This window comes from Heptranchias perlo, chromosome 5 (assembly GCF_035084215.1).
Source record: "Heptranchias perlo isolate sHepPer1 chromosome 5, sHepPer1.hap1, whole genome shotgun sequence".
Lineage (NCBI taxonomy): Eukaryota > Metazoa > Chordata > Chondrichthyes > Hexanchiformes > Hexanchidae > Heptranchias > Heptranchias perlo.
The window spans coordinates 13504702-13523968 of NC_090329.1; the positions used below are offsets into that span (position 1 = coordinate 13504702).

The 19267-nt window shown below is 40.1% G+C and overlaps 1 protein-coding gene across 1 annotated transcript in view; it reads right to left on the bottom strand.

Annotated features, from left to right (window-relative positions):
• Window positions 1-19267, bottom strand: part of smap1 (small ArfGAP 1) — a 311358-nt gene that overhangs the window by 181594 nt on the left and 110497 nt on the right. Inside the window, exon 7 of the mRNA XM_067984029.1 lies at window positions 2830-2925. Within this exon, the coding sequence (XP_067840130.1) occupies window positions 2830-2925 (96 nt within the window). The remainder of the gene's footprint in view (window positions 1-2829; window positions 2926-19267) is intronic.

Consider the following 19267-nt stretch of genomic DNA (forward strand, 5'->3'; position numbering starts at 1 on the left):
TAAAGGGATCAATAGACAGCAATCAAGAGTGAGAATCATGGCCAACCCTCCCCTCCCCAATTCAGGAGCACTGATCCCAATTGTAGTTCCTTTACTGCCATCCAGAGGAGATCAGCTAATTTGGCACTCACCAGGAATCAAACCTTCAACCGCCATGACCTATATGGCTCAGCTTCATGAATATTTTTCATTGACAGTAAAAATGCACACTGAACTTTCTTTTCGTTAGGATCTATTCCTTTTGCACACTCTAAATGTCACTTTTTGCTTACAGTTCTATAATTTGCTTGTCTCATCTCTAATTGCTTGCTTAATGTTGAAGTAGAAAGCTAAATTCACACGAGTGTGAGGCCAGGGGGAAGTTATTAACCAAATTATCCAGTATCATAATTATGTCTTATTTTCACATAAAAGGAGATTTATGAGGTGAATAAGCACTTTGGTTAATAGCTTTCACCTGGAACCTTCCCACTGATGCCAGGGGGAAAAAAATCTTTGTTGCAAGGGAAAGTTTTCTTTGTTTGCTCCTCAATAGTATTCAGTTAAGAAAAAGGCAAACAGATGAATTTGCAAGTTAGCAGGATTTTTTTTTTTTTAAAAAGTGTTTAGAATCCCATAAAAGAAGAAAAAGTCCAGCAAAAATAGGCTTTTTCAAAAATAATCTTGTGTCAATGTTTTCTCTCTCTCCCTCCCGAGGAAGAGGGAATCCACAACGCCCATCACCCCATGGCACCTTGCACAAGTGGCCATTATTCACGAGAGTTTTGGAAACTAGTGCAAGCAGGCTATTTAACCAATGGGGCTGAGCAGAATCACAGCCGAGCTGATCTAGTGTTCACGTATTTCCAGCAGGAATTGCAGAACAAAGACCAGGAGCAGGAATCCTGGCCCATTTTCCCAGGGAAAGGGCATTGTAGCAACCACAATGCCACCCTAGCTGAGAGCAGCTAACTCAGTTTCACGGTCCCAGCGCCAGCTCCAAGACCCCTCACTAATCGCAGCCTCAAATCCACCACAGACCTGTGGGCCGGACTTGCCCAACCCTTCATACGCCAAAGTTCAGCTTCACCTTCCCAGTACTAGCCACAGACCCCAAAACACCCCTGCTGCCTCAGCCCCGACTCCAGCCTCAGCTCAAGACCTTTCTGGAGTTGGACTCCAACACAGCCTCATCATTGGGCATCACTAGCCATTGGTGTACAGCAACTTAGAGATAAGTCCCTGATCACAGCTCAGTCTGAATGGAAGCAAGTTAAACCAAACCAACTCAAGAGACAGGTGTAAGGCAATAAATAGAGGATAAAAACATTGTGAAGTGAAAAATATTATGCAAGGCTGTGGATGATCTTTGTAAAATCCTGTGTACACCCCTTAGGATCAGCATGGCAACCTGGAAGGGTTACAATGCAATTAGCGAGTGTTCTCAGGAACAGGAAACCAAAAAAATGCAAGATCAAAATGAGGTGGAAACAGAGTATTGGAAGCCAAAGTTGCTCAAAATTATATTGCGATGGAGATTTTTATTTATAGCGTTTGTAACGGGCAAAAAAGTAACCATGCTGCCATCAGTGATCTGTCCTGCAAGCTACTATACAGAAGTATTTGCTACAGTGCAAGATGCCATCTTTCTCCTTTTCAAATGGAGATTTTTATGCTTGATAAAACACCTGACCTTACACAGCTACTGCAGACTGCCACCAAGATATCTGTATTTTTATATTAATTTTTCACTGAGCATTCTTTCTCTTCCTTGTCAAATTCATTTTCAACCAGCTGACTGAAGTAGCTACAACACAACAGTGCTCAACTCTCAACTGGGCGTCCCAATCTTGCTAGCAAATCAACCTTAGCCAAGTTTGAAGAAAAACTGGATGTTACTTAAGTGCATTTCCTGACAAGTTGGCCAAGTATTGACTTTGGTGGCTGTGGGCTGCACTACCCTACTATATCAACTAAAGTGTTAATATGGAGCAACGAACAGGAATTTAACTTGGAAAGAGAAACTAATGGAAAAGAAAGTTTGACCGTACAGTTTCTGCATTATTAGAAGTCTCGTTTTAAAAATGTAGATAATGCAGATATATTGTGGAGATAATGGGAGTAAAATGATCACACATGTTCAAACTTTATCTGAAATCCTAAGCCCCATGGACATCCAACCACTACTCAACCAGATGCAATTGAGTTCTAACACAACAGACTGTCTCATTGCCATTAAATTTATCCTTTCTTCATTCCAGCTTAAATATTTGCATTATTTACCAAGAGTCCTACACTGTAAATTCATATAGATTCTCAATTATGGAAATTAATTCTCAGCTTGTCAAATTTTGTTTAAATAATTTCTCTGCTCAGTTACAGAAGTATCCAAAAATCATTTTCTTGTCCTACATAAAACAATCTACTGCTAAGCTACTTCAGTGTGTTTAAGACAATCTCAGCTACCTTTGAAAAGAAAGACAATAATGGCATAAAGCATCTCCTAACAGAAGCTAAAAATGATTCAGCTTGGACTCTGGTCAGATTCATTAGAATCAAGTTGCGTTTTTTATTCACCTTTATCAATGTTCATTATAAAGCAGTGGTAGTAAATTTAAAATTTAAAATTAATTCAAGATAGTACACAATTTCTCCAAAGTGTGCAAATCCACGGTCACATAGATTTCTAAATAATATCAAACTCTGTAGTGAGGTACTTGGATAGGGTGGAACAGCACATCAAGCTAGTCTGTTATAATCTCTTGCCTTTATTCAAACAGAAACACACTCAAAATGGCAGGTGGGTGGATCACTCTTATTGTCACCACATTGAAAAAAATTATCACTCACTAGAGCTGCAACAGGAATGCATTCCTTCTCCGTACGAAGATCGTCTCCTGTTAGGCTGAGGATGCTTGGAGGTAGACCCATGATATGGGGAGGAGACTGGAAGCAAAAGAGAGCCTAACATCAGACAAAAAGTTCTGAACAAAATGAGTGATCAGCATTTGGAATGATTTAAGGGTAATGGAGGCAAAAACCTTTACGTTTATTCAAGAACAAGTTAGATTACTCAACCCAGACTAATTCTCTCCCCCCACACCGAAGATGGATAAACCATGATGTGCCAAATGGCCTCCCCCGTCCGTGTTTATCCACTTGATGCGTGATTTTTTTTTTAAAGTTTGTGATAGTCTTGTGTACATAATTTCTACCTATAAAAATGTAAGAAATAGATTAGAAAAATTACACTTTTTGACTTTTCAAAAAATGCCAAGGTTTTACTCTTTTTTTTTAAATTGAAATTCTATGAAGAGTCCTCCTATGGAAATTATCAGCTCTTCAATACAATCCCCAGCTCCATTGTTAGCACTAAGTTACAATTCCTGAAATACATCAAATATCTCGCCATCTCAGTATGCCCACAGGGTAATGCTGCAACATGCTCAGGTAGGCACCTACGCAAAACAAAGATATATGTAGCCGTCCTGAAAAAGAAAAACAAGTTGGCAATAATGTAAAAAATGAACTGAAGCAGATGGATGATTTATTTAAACAACCGATAACTTGTTGAGGGTGGGGAGGAGTGAGGCAGGATAGGAAGGAGGTGGCTGAGTAAGAGTCAGAGTACAGGGTATTGGGAATATCGAGACTGCAGAAATGAGTCACAAATAAAGCAAACTGTTTCTGGTAAAAGTTGAGTGAAGAAAGACTTCACATTGATTTAATCACATTTTATTATTTGAAATCTGGGCGATGGAGCTCTGGCAAATAAACCTGTGCAGTAATATTTAAGTGACCTTTTGAAAAGGAAAAGAAATGGTACATGAAAACTAGAATGATTTTACTGGATTCTCATTACAGCCAAAATTGAGCACTGCCATGCACAATAGTGATAAATTGTAAGTACAATCATGACTAATGCAAATATCAAAGTGACGTTTGGCTGCATACTAAAGGTTCTTTTGCAGGTTTTCTGTAAAATAGATCCCGTGGCTCAATTAAGTGTAAGATTTTAAACAATGAATAGTAAAGCAGAAAATGGCAGAAGAAATAAAAGAGGCAGCATAAACAAAGACAAAAGGATTAAGCAATGAAGGGAAGGATTTTTTTTTACAGTGTGGTGGTGTGGTTATCTCATATCAATATATAATTACAGTACCCTTTCGATGAATTTCCTTATATTAGGTGCACATATAGTTTCTGCCATCAACAATAAACTGCTTTTCTAAGTCTGTGCTCGCAAATAAAAGATTTATTAAAAATGGTTGCAACAAAAATATATTTTTGTCTGTATTGGGTTATTGATCAGAATTCCTTATTACTAGTAACAGTACACAGTGTTAATCATTGTTTCAAGGGGCTGTTTCTGCAAGATACAGAAAATATAAATTTAGTTCAGGCAGCAAAGATCAATAAAGATGCATCTGGGTCTTGGTTTCTGTCAGAAAAGATGGTTTTAATTTTCTAATAGAGGACGAACTTGGATTTATATAGCACCTTTCATGACTTCAGGACATCCCAAAGCACTTTAAAGCCAATTAAGTACTTTTTAAAAGTGTAGTCACTTATAATGTAGGAAACACGGCAGCCAATATTGTGCACAGCAGGTTGATAATAACCAGATAATCTCTTTTAGTAATGTTGGTTGAGGTATAAATACCGGCCAGGACACAGGAGAAAACGCCCCAGCTCTTCGAAATAGTGCCATGGGATCGTTTGTGTCCACCCGTGAGGGCAGAGGGAGCCTCGGTTTAACGTCTCACCCAAAGATGCCACTTCTGACAGTGCAGCACCCCCTCAGTACTGCACTGGCATGTCAGCCTAGATTTTGTGTTCAAGTCGCTGGACTGGGACATGAATCCACAACATTCTCATTTGGAGGCGAGAGTGCTACCAACTGAGCCACAGCTGTCACCATAGAATGAATACAGATTGTACCTCTTTGATGGCTGGATGGACGGACTACTATATCCCAACTATTAGTTATTTCAAACTGGGAGACAAATACCCTAGATAACAAAGAATTGCTAATTATCTAATATAATTACAGGAAATGCAGATTTTTGTGAATGGTTCAGTACACTTTGAAAAAAATTGGAATGATATCTCTGTGGTTCAGTTTCTCTCAGAAGTCAACCTATAGTCTGTAACTAGCAGAGAAACTGGGCTAGTTTGCCTATGTGGCAGTGGCTCATGCAAGAAATTAATATCCATTTTCAACCTCAACTGCATATTGGCTCGGGAAGCATCTTTATTACTTTGAAATATCTTAGAGAATAGCCAAGTTTGTAAATTATGCAAAATACACTGTTTTGGACTGCGCACTATCCATTTACTTGTTCTATCACATCTGTCTGATGGTGTATATTCAAAGAATGTATATTCAAGGAGGCTATTCAGCCTATCATGGCTGTGCTGGATCTTTGCTAAAGCAATCCAAACCATTCCCACTATCTTGTGCCTCTTTTACTTCAAATATTTATTAATTTTTCCCCTTAAAAGATGCAATGGTTTCAACTATTCCCTGTGGCGAATTATTCCATACTCTTAACAACTCACTGCACATAGACATTTTTCTTGACCCCTCTCATTCCTAATGGCACTGCCTTGACAAAGGTTAGCTAATTCACCAGAGGAGGGACAGAACCAGGAATCTGTTGATCTGTAAGGTTCAGGCAGTGCATTTACCTACTGAGCAATCTGGGAAGTTCTATCCTGAGGGCTCTAATTGAATTCTAAGAGGAAAAAATGGATTCTTTCCATTCTTTCATGTCACAGTGTGCATTTTAAGGCACGAGTGTCCACCTATTCACAGGCACACCCCATGCTCTTCTACAACAAAGCTGCATTAATGGTTTTGAGTAAAATCTTATTTGCTTGATTGTCCCCTCCACTATAAAAGTAATTTTGAAAAAGGACTCATGATCCTGTTAGAAAAGAGAAGGTAAAACAGTGAGAAGAACTCAAAAGTAATATGTGAGAGAAAGAGCCTCAGACAGATGAATAGTGAGATTTGTTGCAAGCAAATAGGGCTTTACACTCTCCTTTGAGGGATCACAGGAGAAGGCAGTTGAGCTCTCCTCTTTACGAAGTTTGAAAATGTCTTAAATCTGAAATAAGACTTTTAGACAGAGACTTAGGCATTTCAGCAGGCACACTGAAGGAAGCTTGGTGTAATTCTAATGTAGACACCACACAGTTAAAAATAAATTACTAGATGTGTTTCATATTAATATTTAACTGCATCAGTAATCTCTGCAGGATTGAGAATTTTTTTGGTGTTTGAATGATCTATATGTTCACATCAAAGAGCAATTGGAAGATTGCACAGCTGTGTGAAGAAACTGTTGTTCAAGTGGCTTTAAAAATATGTACTCAAAACAAAAAAGGTTAATTTCTTGTAGGTTGTAGAGTAAAGCAAACTTCAATGCACCATGTAACACAACAAAGTAGGGATCCTTCAATCCAGTGGGAAATTTATTGAAATCCTATAAATAAATCATTTTTCAAGTATTTGGATTCCTGAACTGCCTTAAGCTTTCAGGCAGTAAAGATCAAGAAGCATGCATATAACAGTTTTATTACACAACTTTTGTCTGACATGAGATGGCATAGACAATTATTGATCCATAGCAACGCTCCAATTGAATATACTGGGATTTTTATGATGTGGCATTAGTTACAGTATTGATATTGATCTCAGCATGTTCATTGTGGATTAGACATGTTTATATTTTCCAATCTATACCAGAGGATCTCTGTAATTTCTCAGCGAGTCAGAGTCCACCATTTTATGATAATAATTGTCTCCTTGCCTTATCCACACTCTGTCCCTCTTCCACCTCTTCCTTTCCCCTGCATCTTTAGGGTTTGCAAACCCATTGCTTTCCTCTCCCTTCCCATCGGCCCACGATCACATCTTAATTCTGTCTTTTCTCCTTACCTCCAACAGCCCCCAACCTAATAGACTCCTTCTCATGGCTTGCCGACCACATCATTTTTTTCTTTCTCCCAAGATCCCACCTTCTGAGCCCCTATCTTTTTCTTCTCCCCAGCCCCGAAGCTCACCCACCCATCCCCCTCCTCCTCATTCACCTCCACCCCAAAGCCAGAGCTAGCAAACCTGACAGACCTTTCCCTGCACCCCAAGAAACCTTTTTCATTGTTGTGTCCATCTCTGTGTTTGAAAGCGTTCTCTGCCTCTTTCTAAAAATACTTATTCTCTTTTCTGTAGGCCTCTAACACCTTTGCATTGTTCTTGCATGTTGCTTTATCTGATGTACTGAATGTCTATCTCTTACCATCTTTACAGTCTAGGGCACATAGCTAGGTGCTATGTGACATATACCAGATTGTAGGAGAAAAGAGAGAGGGAGGGTGTCAAGCAAAGGGGGAAGCACAAAAAGAGAAGAAACAGCGCGGAAAAAAAAGGAGTGAACAGTCAGCAGAGGGTGGGGAGGAAATGGGGGAAGAAAGGGACAAGAATTATGAGGCATGCAAGTTTGGGGAGGGGAAAGAGAAAAGAGATGGAGCCCGATGCCGTGAAGAGGAAAGAGGAAAAAAAGAGATGGAGTCTGTCCTGGGATGCAGGGAAAGGTCTGTCAGGTTTGCTAGCTCTGGCTTTGGGGTGGAGGTGAAGGAGGAGGAGGGGTTGGTGAGCTACAGGGCTGGGGAGAAGAAAAAGATAGGGGCTTGGAAGGTGGGATCTTGGAAGAAAGAAAAAAATGATGTGGTCGGCAAGCCATGAGAAGGAGTCTATTAGGTTGGGGGTTGTTGGAGGTAAGGAGAAAAGACAGAATTAAGATGTGACCGTGGGCCAGTGGGAAGAGGGGGGAAAACAATGGGTTTGCAAACCCCAAAGACGCAGGGGAAAGGAAGGTGAAGTTTGCGAGCTCTGGAGGGAAGGGAGCAGAAGTGGTGAATGAGATGGCATCTCTAAAGCCTGAGGGAAAGATGGGAGCTAAGAATTGGGATGTGGGGGCAGGAATAGGAAAAAACACAGCCCAGGCCTAGGGTACAAGACGAGATCTGCATGCAGCCAAGCCTAAGTACATGGCATCTCAGTTGTTGCTGGTGCTCATGCTATGACAGAGTCTGCGGGGAGAGAGCAGGAGGTGGCATTGGGAAGGGGTGAGAAATGGCTTGATTAAATTGGCCATGATGTAGAGATGCCGGTGATGGACTGGGGTGGACAAATGTAAGGAATCTTACAACACCAGGTTATAGTCCAACAGTTTTATTTGAAAATCACAAGCTTTCGGAGGCTTTCTCCTTCGTCAGGTGACTCACCTGACGAAGGAGAAAGCCTCCGAAAGCTTGCGATTTTCAAATAAAACTGTTGGACTATAACCTGGTGTTGTAAGATTCCTTACATTGATTAAATTGGGGCATCTCTTGGAAGGTGACCGAGTTATTGCACACACAGTGACCCTACAAAATATCAAAGAAAGGCCGTGCTGTACAAGTTAAGACCCAGGGAAGGAACAAAGCACTCAAGATTCAGGTCCCAACAGTAGCTAGGCCTCTGCGACAAACCTTATTGGATAGATTTTCAACAGGACTTGGGCAATTTTATAGGTAAGTTTAATTACATTTTTAAAAAAGTTTTATCAGGTGTTCCTTATAATATAAATTGATTTTTTAAAAAAGTGTATATATAGCCAACTAGCTGAGGAAAGACAGCCACTAAAATTATCAGAAAAATTGTTCAAGCAATTTCATTGGTTTGTTCTGTGTAGACACCTGATTCCTGATTGGTGGCTCGTCATTCATAGGTGTTCCTATTTGCCTATATTTGAGAGAATCACTACGGTCAACTTAACAGTGAATATTTGAACTGCCAATCTATGCGGCACATTGAATGTTATCGCACTGAAATAGGACGTACACTTGCTCATGTACTAAAGACACATGGTAAACAAGACTTAACTATATAGATTTGTTCTACTTACAATATAACCAAAAATAGTCAAGTCTCTGCAGCCTAAAATGAAATGTTGATGTGTTTTGAACAATAGGTTTATAAAAACCACTGGTTTATATTGATAACTGGAAACATGTAATTTTCAAACAGTGAAGGGCAACAGGACTGCCAATGTACAATGGCATACTTCCAGGTGGCTACTGTTGCCTACATAACAGTTGCTGCACTCCAAATGTAATTAATTGTGTGAAGCACTTAGAGATGTTTCCTCATACAGTACTATACAAGTAGAAGTATAATTTTTACTGGGAAGCTGAAAACACACATAGTTCAGGTTTCCTGAAATGAGAACTAAAAATAGGAACAATTTTCTTCTCTTTTGTTGTAAGATAAGCAGTCGTGAGATAAAATGGTACCAACAGAGCCAAGGAAACAATCACATGCAGTATATAACGTATAGCACTTGAAAGTATCTCAATAGTTTGACATCTAATCATCAACTATCCCTCCCTCAGGTAGTACAAGGTCCATCCAAAACAGCCAATAATACTCCCTATTTGTATGCATCAAAATATTAGTTCTCTCAACTCTTTCTCTCCCATATCCTAAGAACACGTGGTCACCAAGGACAAGAATAGGCAATTCTGCACATCAGAGCTTGGTCTTCAACTGTGTCAATTTACCCAGACTAGCATCTAACTGAATTTTAAACTCCAATAATGCACAAAACAAATACTATCTTACCTCGAGGATTATTCTAAATGCTCGTCACCATGAATAAAGTTTTCTAACATCTATCCAATCAAATGTTTGCATCTAGTGCAAATCCACGCATCATAGCCCCCAAAATGTCAAGACTCAGGGATTCTCACCTCTAAAGGAGTCTCTCCCCAAAAGTGTTGCACCTCAAAGCACTGCACCTCCAAAACATTACGAGAGTAGGGCAAAAAAAACAATATTGGCTCAAATAACCCACATATCCAAGTTAACAAATATCCAATTGACTAAATGTAAACAAATCAAAAAGTGATTTTAAAAAGTAAGAACAAGGAGTTGGCAACCAGCAGAAAACGGAGCAATCAAATTCAATTTTCCCCCCAAAAGTTACTGTACAACAAAACCAACCAAACTGCTTAAATAATTTCTTTAGTTTTCCTCCATCTTTTCCTTTAGTCACTGAGAAGCAGATGTAGAAATAACATTTTAGCATAAAAGAACTGAATAGGTCTGCACTCCTCTTTTAGAGCCTTGGGCTTGAGTTGAAAATTTCATGTGGGCTGGGTGCTTGGACAGTTGACAAATTGAGTAAGGCAAGATAAATTATTTGATTTGTTTTCAGTCTGTTCTTGAGGAGTGCGCACTGGAATAACATGTATGACATGACAACCAGACAGAAAAAAAGAGTTCTAGCTTCTGTGGAGAAATTGTGTGAGCGATGCATCATGGAAGATGTAGTTCTCACCCAGATCCTGTAACCCAGGCAGAAAATATACACTTTAAGCCTGAACCAATGGTGTTTGGGATGAAAGTTTTTTTTTTGCTGAGGAGGCTGATGTTTGCAACAGGGTTCATGAGGTACTTTGATGCTGACCCTGAACACTGAAGCTGGACTGTGAGCCAGTCAGCCGGATAGCCACAAAGAATGACCACCATAACAATTCAGCACAGAAACAGGTCATTGTCACCATTATTTCTCCCCCAGATAAGCTACCTAGAATAACCCATTCTCCTGCTCACTCCCCATAATGTTTAAGATTCTTTTTCTAAGCAATTTATTCTTCAGTTTATAAAAATTATGGATTCTGCTTCAACAATGGTTTGTGGCACAGAATTTCACAATCATTATTTGTAAAGACATTTCTTTATAACTTCCCCTTTAATTGTCATTATTTTAAATTTATGCCCTTACTTATCATCTTGCTAACCAGTAGAAACAATTAATATTTACCTTCTAACTCTTCATAATCTTAAGGGCTTCTATCAGGTCATCTTAATCCTCAGCTCTAGTGAAAGTCTCAACTTCTCATCTCTCCAAGACTGTAACCCCTCACCCCTGGAATATCCAAGTGAATCTATGCTGCACCTTTTTCATTGTTTTATATCCTTCCTATCATAGAGTGACCAAACCCTTTGCGCATATTGCAGCCTAAGATCTTGTAAGAGCACTTTTCTTTTGTATATCACACCTCTAGAAACAAAAGCAAGAGTTCCATCTGCCTTTTTTTTTTACATCCTAATCTATTTGTCCTGCCACCTTTTATGATTTGTGTACCTGCACATCAAGGTTGGTTCTCTACTCTTAAAAAAATAGATAATTTAAGATGCATTTCCTTTCCCTGGTCTTACTTCCAAACTGCATTACTTTTTACTTTTCTACATTGAATTGCATCTGCCACCTATCTGCGCATCCTGCTAGCCTATGGCTCCTCTAGTCTTTCACATGTCTCATTACGATGACAACAAAATGAAAAGGTATGGCAGATCTGCAAATTTCAATATTGTTCCCTCATTTCCCAAGTCCAGATCATTTATGTACATAACAAGCGTTCCCCAATGGACCTCTGTGCAATACATCTTTCCATTCTAAGAAACATTTTTTTAAAACTGCTTTCTGCCCTTCAGCCAGCCCTCTATCCTTTTTTTAAAACATTTGTTCATGGGATGTGGGCGTCGCTGGCAAGGCCAGCATTTATTGCCCATCCCTAATTGCCCTCGAGAAGGTGGTGGTGAGCTGCCTTCTTGAACCGCTGCTGTCCGTGTGGTGGTGAAGGTTCTCCCACAGTGCTGTTAGGAAGGGAGTTCCAGGATTTTGACCCAGCGACGATCAAGGAACGGCGATATATTTCCAAGTCGGGATGATGTATGACTTGGAGGGGAACGTGCAGTTGGTGTTGTTCCCATGTGCCTGCTGCCCTTGTCCTTCTAGTTGGAGAGGTCGCGGGTTTGGGAGGTGCTGTCGAAGAAGCCTTGGCGAGTTGCTGCAGTGCATCCTGTGGATGGTACACTCTGCAGCCACTGTGTGCCAGTGGTGAAGGAAGTGAATGTTTAGGGTGGTGGATGGGGTGCCAATCAAGTGGGCTGCTTTGTCCTGGATGGTGTCGAGCTTCTTGAGTGTTGTTGGAGCTGCACTCATCCAGGCAAGTGGAGAGTATTCCATCACACTCCTGACTTGTGCCTTGTAGATTGTGCCCGTGTGGCCACATTCTCCTAATTCTACGTGCCACTATCTTTGCCATTAAGCTTTTTTTTTGTTATGTCATCAAATTCTTTCTGAAAATACACATAATCTATATTCAAATTTCTTTATCTGTCGTTTCTTCAAAGAATTTTCCAAGATTGGTCAAGCACAACCTGCCTTTTAGAAATCGGTGCTTACTGGCCCCAATCAACTCCTGTTTCCCCAGTTGCTTGGAATTTTCATCAAAAGCTACACTTTAGGACCTAGATTACACACGAGCAACAAGACGACATACTAGTCAACTTTAAATTTATTTTTCACTAATTTCAATATATGGTCTCTGGTCCGATTAGCATGATTTGTCTTGAAGTAATATTCTGTGCTTACCTTATCTTTTAATACTTTCTGTATACTTCACTGAAGTCTACCTTTATTCTTCTCTATCCTGTAAAGGTTAAGCTTCTGCTTCCTCATAAAGCCTTTATGCTTGGAATCATTCTTGTTGCTCTTCTCTGCAGCCTTTCCTTTCAAACTTTGCGGCTGTTGTCTGCTCCGCCCCCAGTGCTTGAATGTCTTCCATGTGCCTCCACACCCAGAACTGACAATATTCAAGGTGAGGTCTGAACAGACTGTACGATTTCATCACAATTTCCTTTAACTCTTATTCTGTTTTGGTTATGTAGATCAACGTTCTATTAGCTTTACTGATTTCTATTCTGCTTTGGTTGGACATTTTGAACGTCGAGTGTACAACGACTCCCAGGGCTCACTCAACTTCATCCTCAGCTATTTCAACAGCATTCATGGTGCACGTTCCTGGCCTACTTTTCCTTCCTATGCGCAACTTTTATCTTCAGTAAAACTCACCTATCATCGTTCTGCCCAAATACATATTTTGTTCAACTCATTCTGTAATTTCTGAGCTGCCTCCTTTGATTTCACTGCCCGTCCTAGTTTGGTTCCAGTTTAATTTTTATATAAAACCCATAGAAAACGGCACTAGAGTTGCTAGAAAGACTTCAGAAACTCGCCCCACAAACCCATCCAGTGGTCAGGGTCTGCAACAACACTGTCAGGTGACAGCAAAATTGAATGGGAAACGTTGACATAGCACTTTATGACAGTAAATGTTAACAAAGGTATGAACCAAAATGGTGACAACAGGAAGTAAGGTTTCTGGAGAGGGAGTGTACATCATATGTAAGATTTTTAATATATTGATATAGAATACAGACAATGAAATAAAATGATTAACTTTTAAAAAAACAATTATGTTGCAGGTTGCTAACGTAAATGCTTAATCTGAAATTCTCCTCTCCACTATTTTAGTGTTAAGCCATTTAAAAATTTAGGTTAATATCTCAGGCAAAATAGCAGACAGGAATTTCAAATTAATGCATTGTGTACAACAGTATCACAAGGCATAATTTTTTTTTAAAAGAAGAGTGAACTGCAAAAATCAGTGACATTTGATCTCTATTCACTTCTTCTCTCTTCTTCCCCATCTCAAAGAAACCTGATCTTTCTAGTTCACTTGGTTTACAAAACAAGCAATCTTCACACAATGAACAGCAGGTTTCAATTTAATATGGGGAAAACTCCTTGGGGAAACTACCAAGGAACATAGCCAATATAACACATTAGGATACACAAAAATTATGAGGCAGCCCCACAAGACTCTACCTCACATCACTGATATCAAAGGGCCATCCAATAAGCTAACTGATTGGGACAAGCATTTCATTAAAGATTACTTTCAACAGATGATCAAACAAACAGTAAATCTGCTACTCACTGTGACTTACCTGCATCAGAAATATTCTTTATGCCCTTGAATGAGCATTCAGCAAATGAGAATTATCATCGATTCTACAGTGTGTTAGTGAGTCCCACAACATTAAAAATTCATACCTGCTGGACAAACATATCTTATTGTCTGAGCTCCAGCTGCAACACCTTATTCTCCCATACATATTTTATACTCGTGGCCAACTACAATCAGCAGTTCTCTGGTCCCAGATAGCAAGAATTTGATAAAGAAACCGAATGAGTCAAAGAAATATTAAGTACCAAGACAAATAGCTAAAAAAAATTCTCTATATTTGAATATATCCTGCCGTTCTACCTCTTCATCCCTGGCCTTTGAAGAATGTGATTACCCTCAGCAATTTCATTTAAAATCACTTTCGCTGGTGTAATTTGTGATCTAAATTAGTAATTACAAGAAAAACACAGCTCATTGTAATAATAGCTACTGTCAAACAGAAAGCCAGAGACAATTCATATAGCCCTGAGCTGCCAATTCAGAGGTGTTAAACATATAGGAGGTCAGGTTAGACTATGCATCAATAGACAAATTTAAAAAAAGTCTTGGTATGTAATGTTGATATATCACGCAGTTTGTTTAAAAATAAAAACATTACAGGTTTGAAATTATACAGGCTGAGCTTCACTTTTAGAATATCAGCTTTTCTGTAATACATGTTATTTCTCCTCCCTAACAAGTCAACTAATAAACTAAATTCTCTCCTATAAATAAAAGTACATCTAAAAAAATAGTTGTACAGGAATCCAATAAATTTAAGCACCAACTAAGGGAAAGCTGGGAGATAGTGCTCCCCCTAGTGGTAATTTTGAAGGTAATGCACTCCCAGCTTGTGCTATCAAGTTTCAGGCCCATCACCTGATTATGGGGCTTGTAGCCAGCCACCCGCTACAGTCCAGACAGTGTGCAGCAGCATTTGTCAAGTGGAACTGCTGGAGGAAGGTGCAGATTGTCACAGTTTTGAGTTCAGAGTCTTGTGGAAAGCCTACAAGGCATATTCTTCTGGCATGTGGAAGTGACAATTGGACTGGTGGGTCAGTGCCGAAAGGGGTATCAGGCAGGGCTGCTATTTGCTTTCACGTGGCTGTGCATAAGCACTGTTGATCTCATGCTATCTGTGACCTGCAGGTTTACCAGAGCGTACGGTTTAACGACTAAACTTCTGCCATGCTCAAGGGGAAATAAAATTTTAATGCACAATAAGGACCCAAAAAACACTTAAAACAAATCACTGCATTTGATATTGAAAAGCGAGGGGAAAACATGCAAGGCTTCACTGGAAGCCTGTGCTTGCATGGGAGACTGGGGCATGGACGCAGTCAAGCTGAGAGGAAGAAACGGGGACAGGGCATGCGAGAAACAGACAGACACACACAGTGTGAAAACTACATATTTACTTTATTTACATTGTACTGGTTTTCAGCCTCATGTGGTATTGCACACCAAAAGCAGGAACAAAAAATGATAGAAATACGCAGCATTTCAATAGAGAAAAAGTTGCTGTACCATTGATAAGGCGAGTCTTATCCAGCAAGTTTCCACTGTGACAAATGAAGATTCCACTGTATATAAAACCAGCCAGGTGACCAAACTTTGCTTAGAATTGACAAAATCAAAAGTACATATCTGATGAGAAAAAAATTCCTCATCAAAAAACAGGTAAATATTTTTTATCATAAATAAAGAGTATTAACAAAATCACAGTAATGCATGGTTTTGAAATGTGATTTCTCAGAATCCAATTTTGTGAGATCATTTCTTTTCCCCAAAATGAGGGGGAAAAGCCTATACTACATATGGCTTGCAGCCAGGTCGAAGAATTGAAGTGAATGGCAGGTGCAGCTGCAGATGTTATGCCTACTGCTTAGAAAAAGAGTGGGAACGGCAGGTCATGTGTCAGTATCAGTGCAGATGACATTGCAACTTATGCCAAACATGCACTCTCCAAAGGGCCAGACCCTCACCATCAAGAATGCAGAATTTTGCATCAAGAAAACAAAACTTATGCTTCAAATTAGATTTACAAAGTGGACATTAAAGGGTGCAATCTAAGATGATAATTTAGGTAGTGGAAATCTGGAACTTTTCTCCAAAAGGCTGTAGATGCTGAGTCAATTGAAATTTGTGAGACTGAAATTGATAGATTTTTTGTTAGATAAAGGTATCAAGGGACATGGAGAAACGGTGAGGAAATGGAGTCGAGGTACAGGTCAGACATGATCTAATAGAATGGCGGAACAGGCTCGAGGGGCTGAATGGCCTACTCCTGTTCCTATGTTGCCAATTGTTTTTATGAACAATTTTTACAAAATATAAAAGTCTGTACCTTTTTGATTGATTTGAGCCCCACCTATCCACCTGCACACCACATCCCTCAACCCTCTCCCCTCTGTAAACACATCTGCTTCCTTCTTGAACTGATTGCTACCATTTACTTCAGTGTTCTTCCCTGGTTAACAAATTCTACAACCCTAATAACCTTTGTGTAAGAGTTCTGCTTCACTTCTCTTCTGACTCCCAATTTGTTCATTTTTAAATTGACTTGAACAATTTGCCAGTATAAAGTTTGTTAATTCCCTGGAATTCTTTCCCCCTAAAGGCTGCGGATGCTGGGTCAATTGAAATTTTCAAGACTGAGATCGATAGATTTTTATTAGACAACGGTATCAAGGGATATGGAGCAAAGGCAGCTAAATGGAGTTGAGGTACAGATCAGCCATGATCTAACTGAATGGCAGAACAGACTCAAGGGGCTAAACAGCCTATTCCTGTACCTAACTCGTTAATTAAATTTATTTTCCAAAGAGAACAAGCCCAATTATCCTGAACTGATTACTTGTCCTGAAGCACAGAATTATCTTAGTTGCTTAGCTGTATACTTTCTCGAAGGCAATGACACCCTCTTAGTGATTAGGTGACTATAAATGTACAAGGATCTCAATATTGTCTGCCCAGTGCCTTATATAGCAAGTTATCTTTTTGATTTGTAGTTTATCCCTCTGCTAATATAAACCAGAACTTCACCATTTTACAGTAGCCAAGTACTGTACTGATGGTTTCATAAGAACATAAGAAATAGGAGCAGGATTAGGCCAATCGGCCCCTCGAGCCTGCTCCGCCATTCAATAAGATCATGGCTGATCTGATCCTAACCTCAAATCTAAATTCATGTCCAATTTCCTGCCCGCTCCCCATAACCCCTAATTCCCTTCACTTCTAGGAAACTGTCTATTTCTGTTTTAAATTTATTTAATGATGTAGCTTCCACAGCTTCCTGGGGCAGCAAATTCCACAGACCTACTACCCTCTGAGTGAAGAAGTTTCTCATCTCAGTTTTGAAAGAGCAGCCCCTTATTCTAAGATTATGCCCCCTCGTTCTAGTTTCACCCATCCTTGCCGCACCCACCTGATCAAGCCCCTTCACAATCTTATATGTTTCAATAAGATCGCCTCTCATTCTTCTGAACTCCAATGAGTAGAGTCCCAATCTACTCAACCTCTCCTCATATGTCCGCCCCCTCATCCCCGGGATTAACCGAGTGAACCTTCTTTGTACTGCCTCGAGAGCAAGTATGTCTTTTCTTAAGTATGGACACCAAAACTGCATGCAGTATTCCAGGTGCGGTCTCACCAATACCTTATATAACTGCAGCAATACCTCCCTGTTTTTATATTCTATCCCCCTAGCAATAAAAGCCAACATTCCGTTGGCCTTCTTGATCACCTGCTGCACCTGCATACTAACTTTTTGATTGTCTTGCACTAGGACCCCCAGATCCCTTTGTACTGCAGTACTTTCCAGTTTCTCGCCATTAAGATAATAACTTGCTCTCTGATTTTTCCTGCCAAAGTGCATAACCTCACATTTTCCAATATTGTATTGCATCTGCCAAATCTCCACCCACTCACCCAGCCTGTCTATATCCCCCTGTAGGTTTTTTATGTCCTCCTCACTCTCTACTTTCCCTCCCATCTTTGTATCATCTGCAAACTTTGATATGTTACACTCGGTCCCCTCCTCCAAATCGTTAATATAGATTGTAAACAGTTGGGGACCCAGCACCGACCTCTGCGGAACACCACTGGCTACTGGTTGCCAGTCCGAGAATGAACCATTTATCCCAACTCTCTGCTTCCTGTTAGATAACCAATCCTCCACCCATGCCAGGTTTATCCACAGTAACTCCTGGACTACTTTTGGTCAGTGCATTATATCTGGGTGGAAGAGAAGGCTCAACAATGGAAAGGGGAAACTCTTTCAGGGAGTCAGTGAGATTGGATTATTCAATGCTAAGTTGTCTCAAAAATCACATGTTGGGACAAGAACATTAGAGTAGGTGCAGTTTCTGATGGTCAGAACCAGAGCATGTGGAAGGATTACTAGTCCAGCGCAGGCGATGTACCATTCCCTCAAACAGGCTTTACCCTCCAGTGTGGAAATCTGTAGCTTTTTTCAAGTACCAACCAGCATGGGAAGGACTTCCAAAACTGAATCCATCTCTGCTGTCTGAACCTAAAATGGTTGAGATCAATCTTAGTCCACTTAATTCTGCACAATTTTCTTCATTCACAAGGAGAAGGTTAGCGCCAAGGAAACTGCTTTTATTTTGTTGAGGTTTGGCATCCATAGTCCTCAGATGATGGCGTAAAGCCCAGTAATGCCATGCTACAACCTGCAATGGAGCTCCCAAAAGGCTGTAGTCACTAAACATGGACAGGGGTGCAGTTGGTACAAAATCTTCATTTGGTACCAGCTGGTCAAGCTTCAGAGGAAGAACTTCTCCCTACTGAGGCAAAGGCAAAGGCCCTGGTACAGGACAAAGACCCAGCCTTCTTGGGTACCAGGTGTGGCCCAATAGTGCAGATTCATCCTATCTTTCTGTGCCAAAACTCAGTCCTGGAGAATTAGCTCCTATCTTTGCAAAATGTATTATCTCTAAAACTTTATTTGGAACTGCAATCAAGAAAACATCCAGCGACTAACACCGACCACTGAGTCACTGAAAAATATAACAAATGTTGAAAACTGACGGCCAGTGGGAAAGGACAGTGCAGTACAGCCTGCCGATGTAGAAAAGAATCAGAACAAAGAGTCAGTGTAGACACCTTTACGTAGCACATGAACGGAAGATCACTCTATGGCTTCGGTAACATTCTCCACCATCAACCTGGGCTTATTATTAAATGTGGAAAATGCTGGATTGAGTATTAAATTTCTTTCTTTTTCTCAATTTTCTCCTCCTCTTCCATCCCCTGAAAGTGTTGACTCCTTGCTGGTTTTGGTTCCACGGATGTCCTCCATTACTTCACCCAGATGGCTATTATTCAACTATGATCCTCCTTCATGAACGGTGGCAAG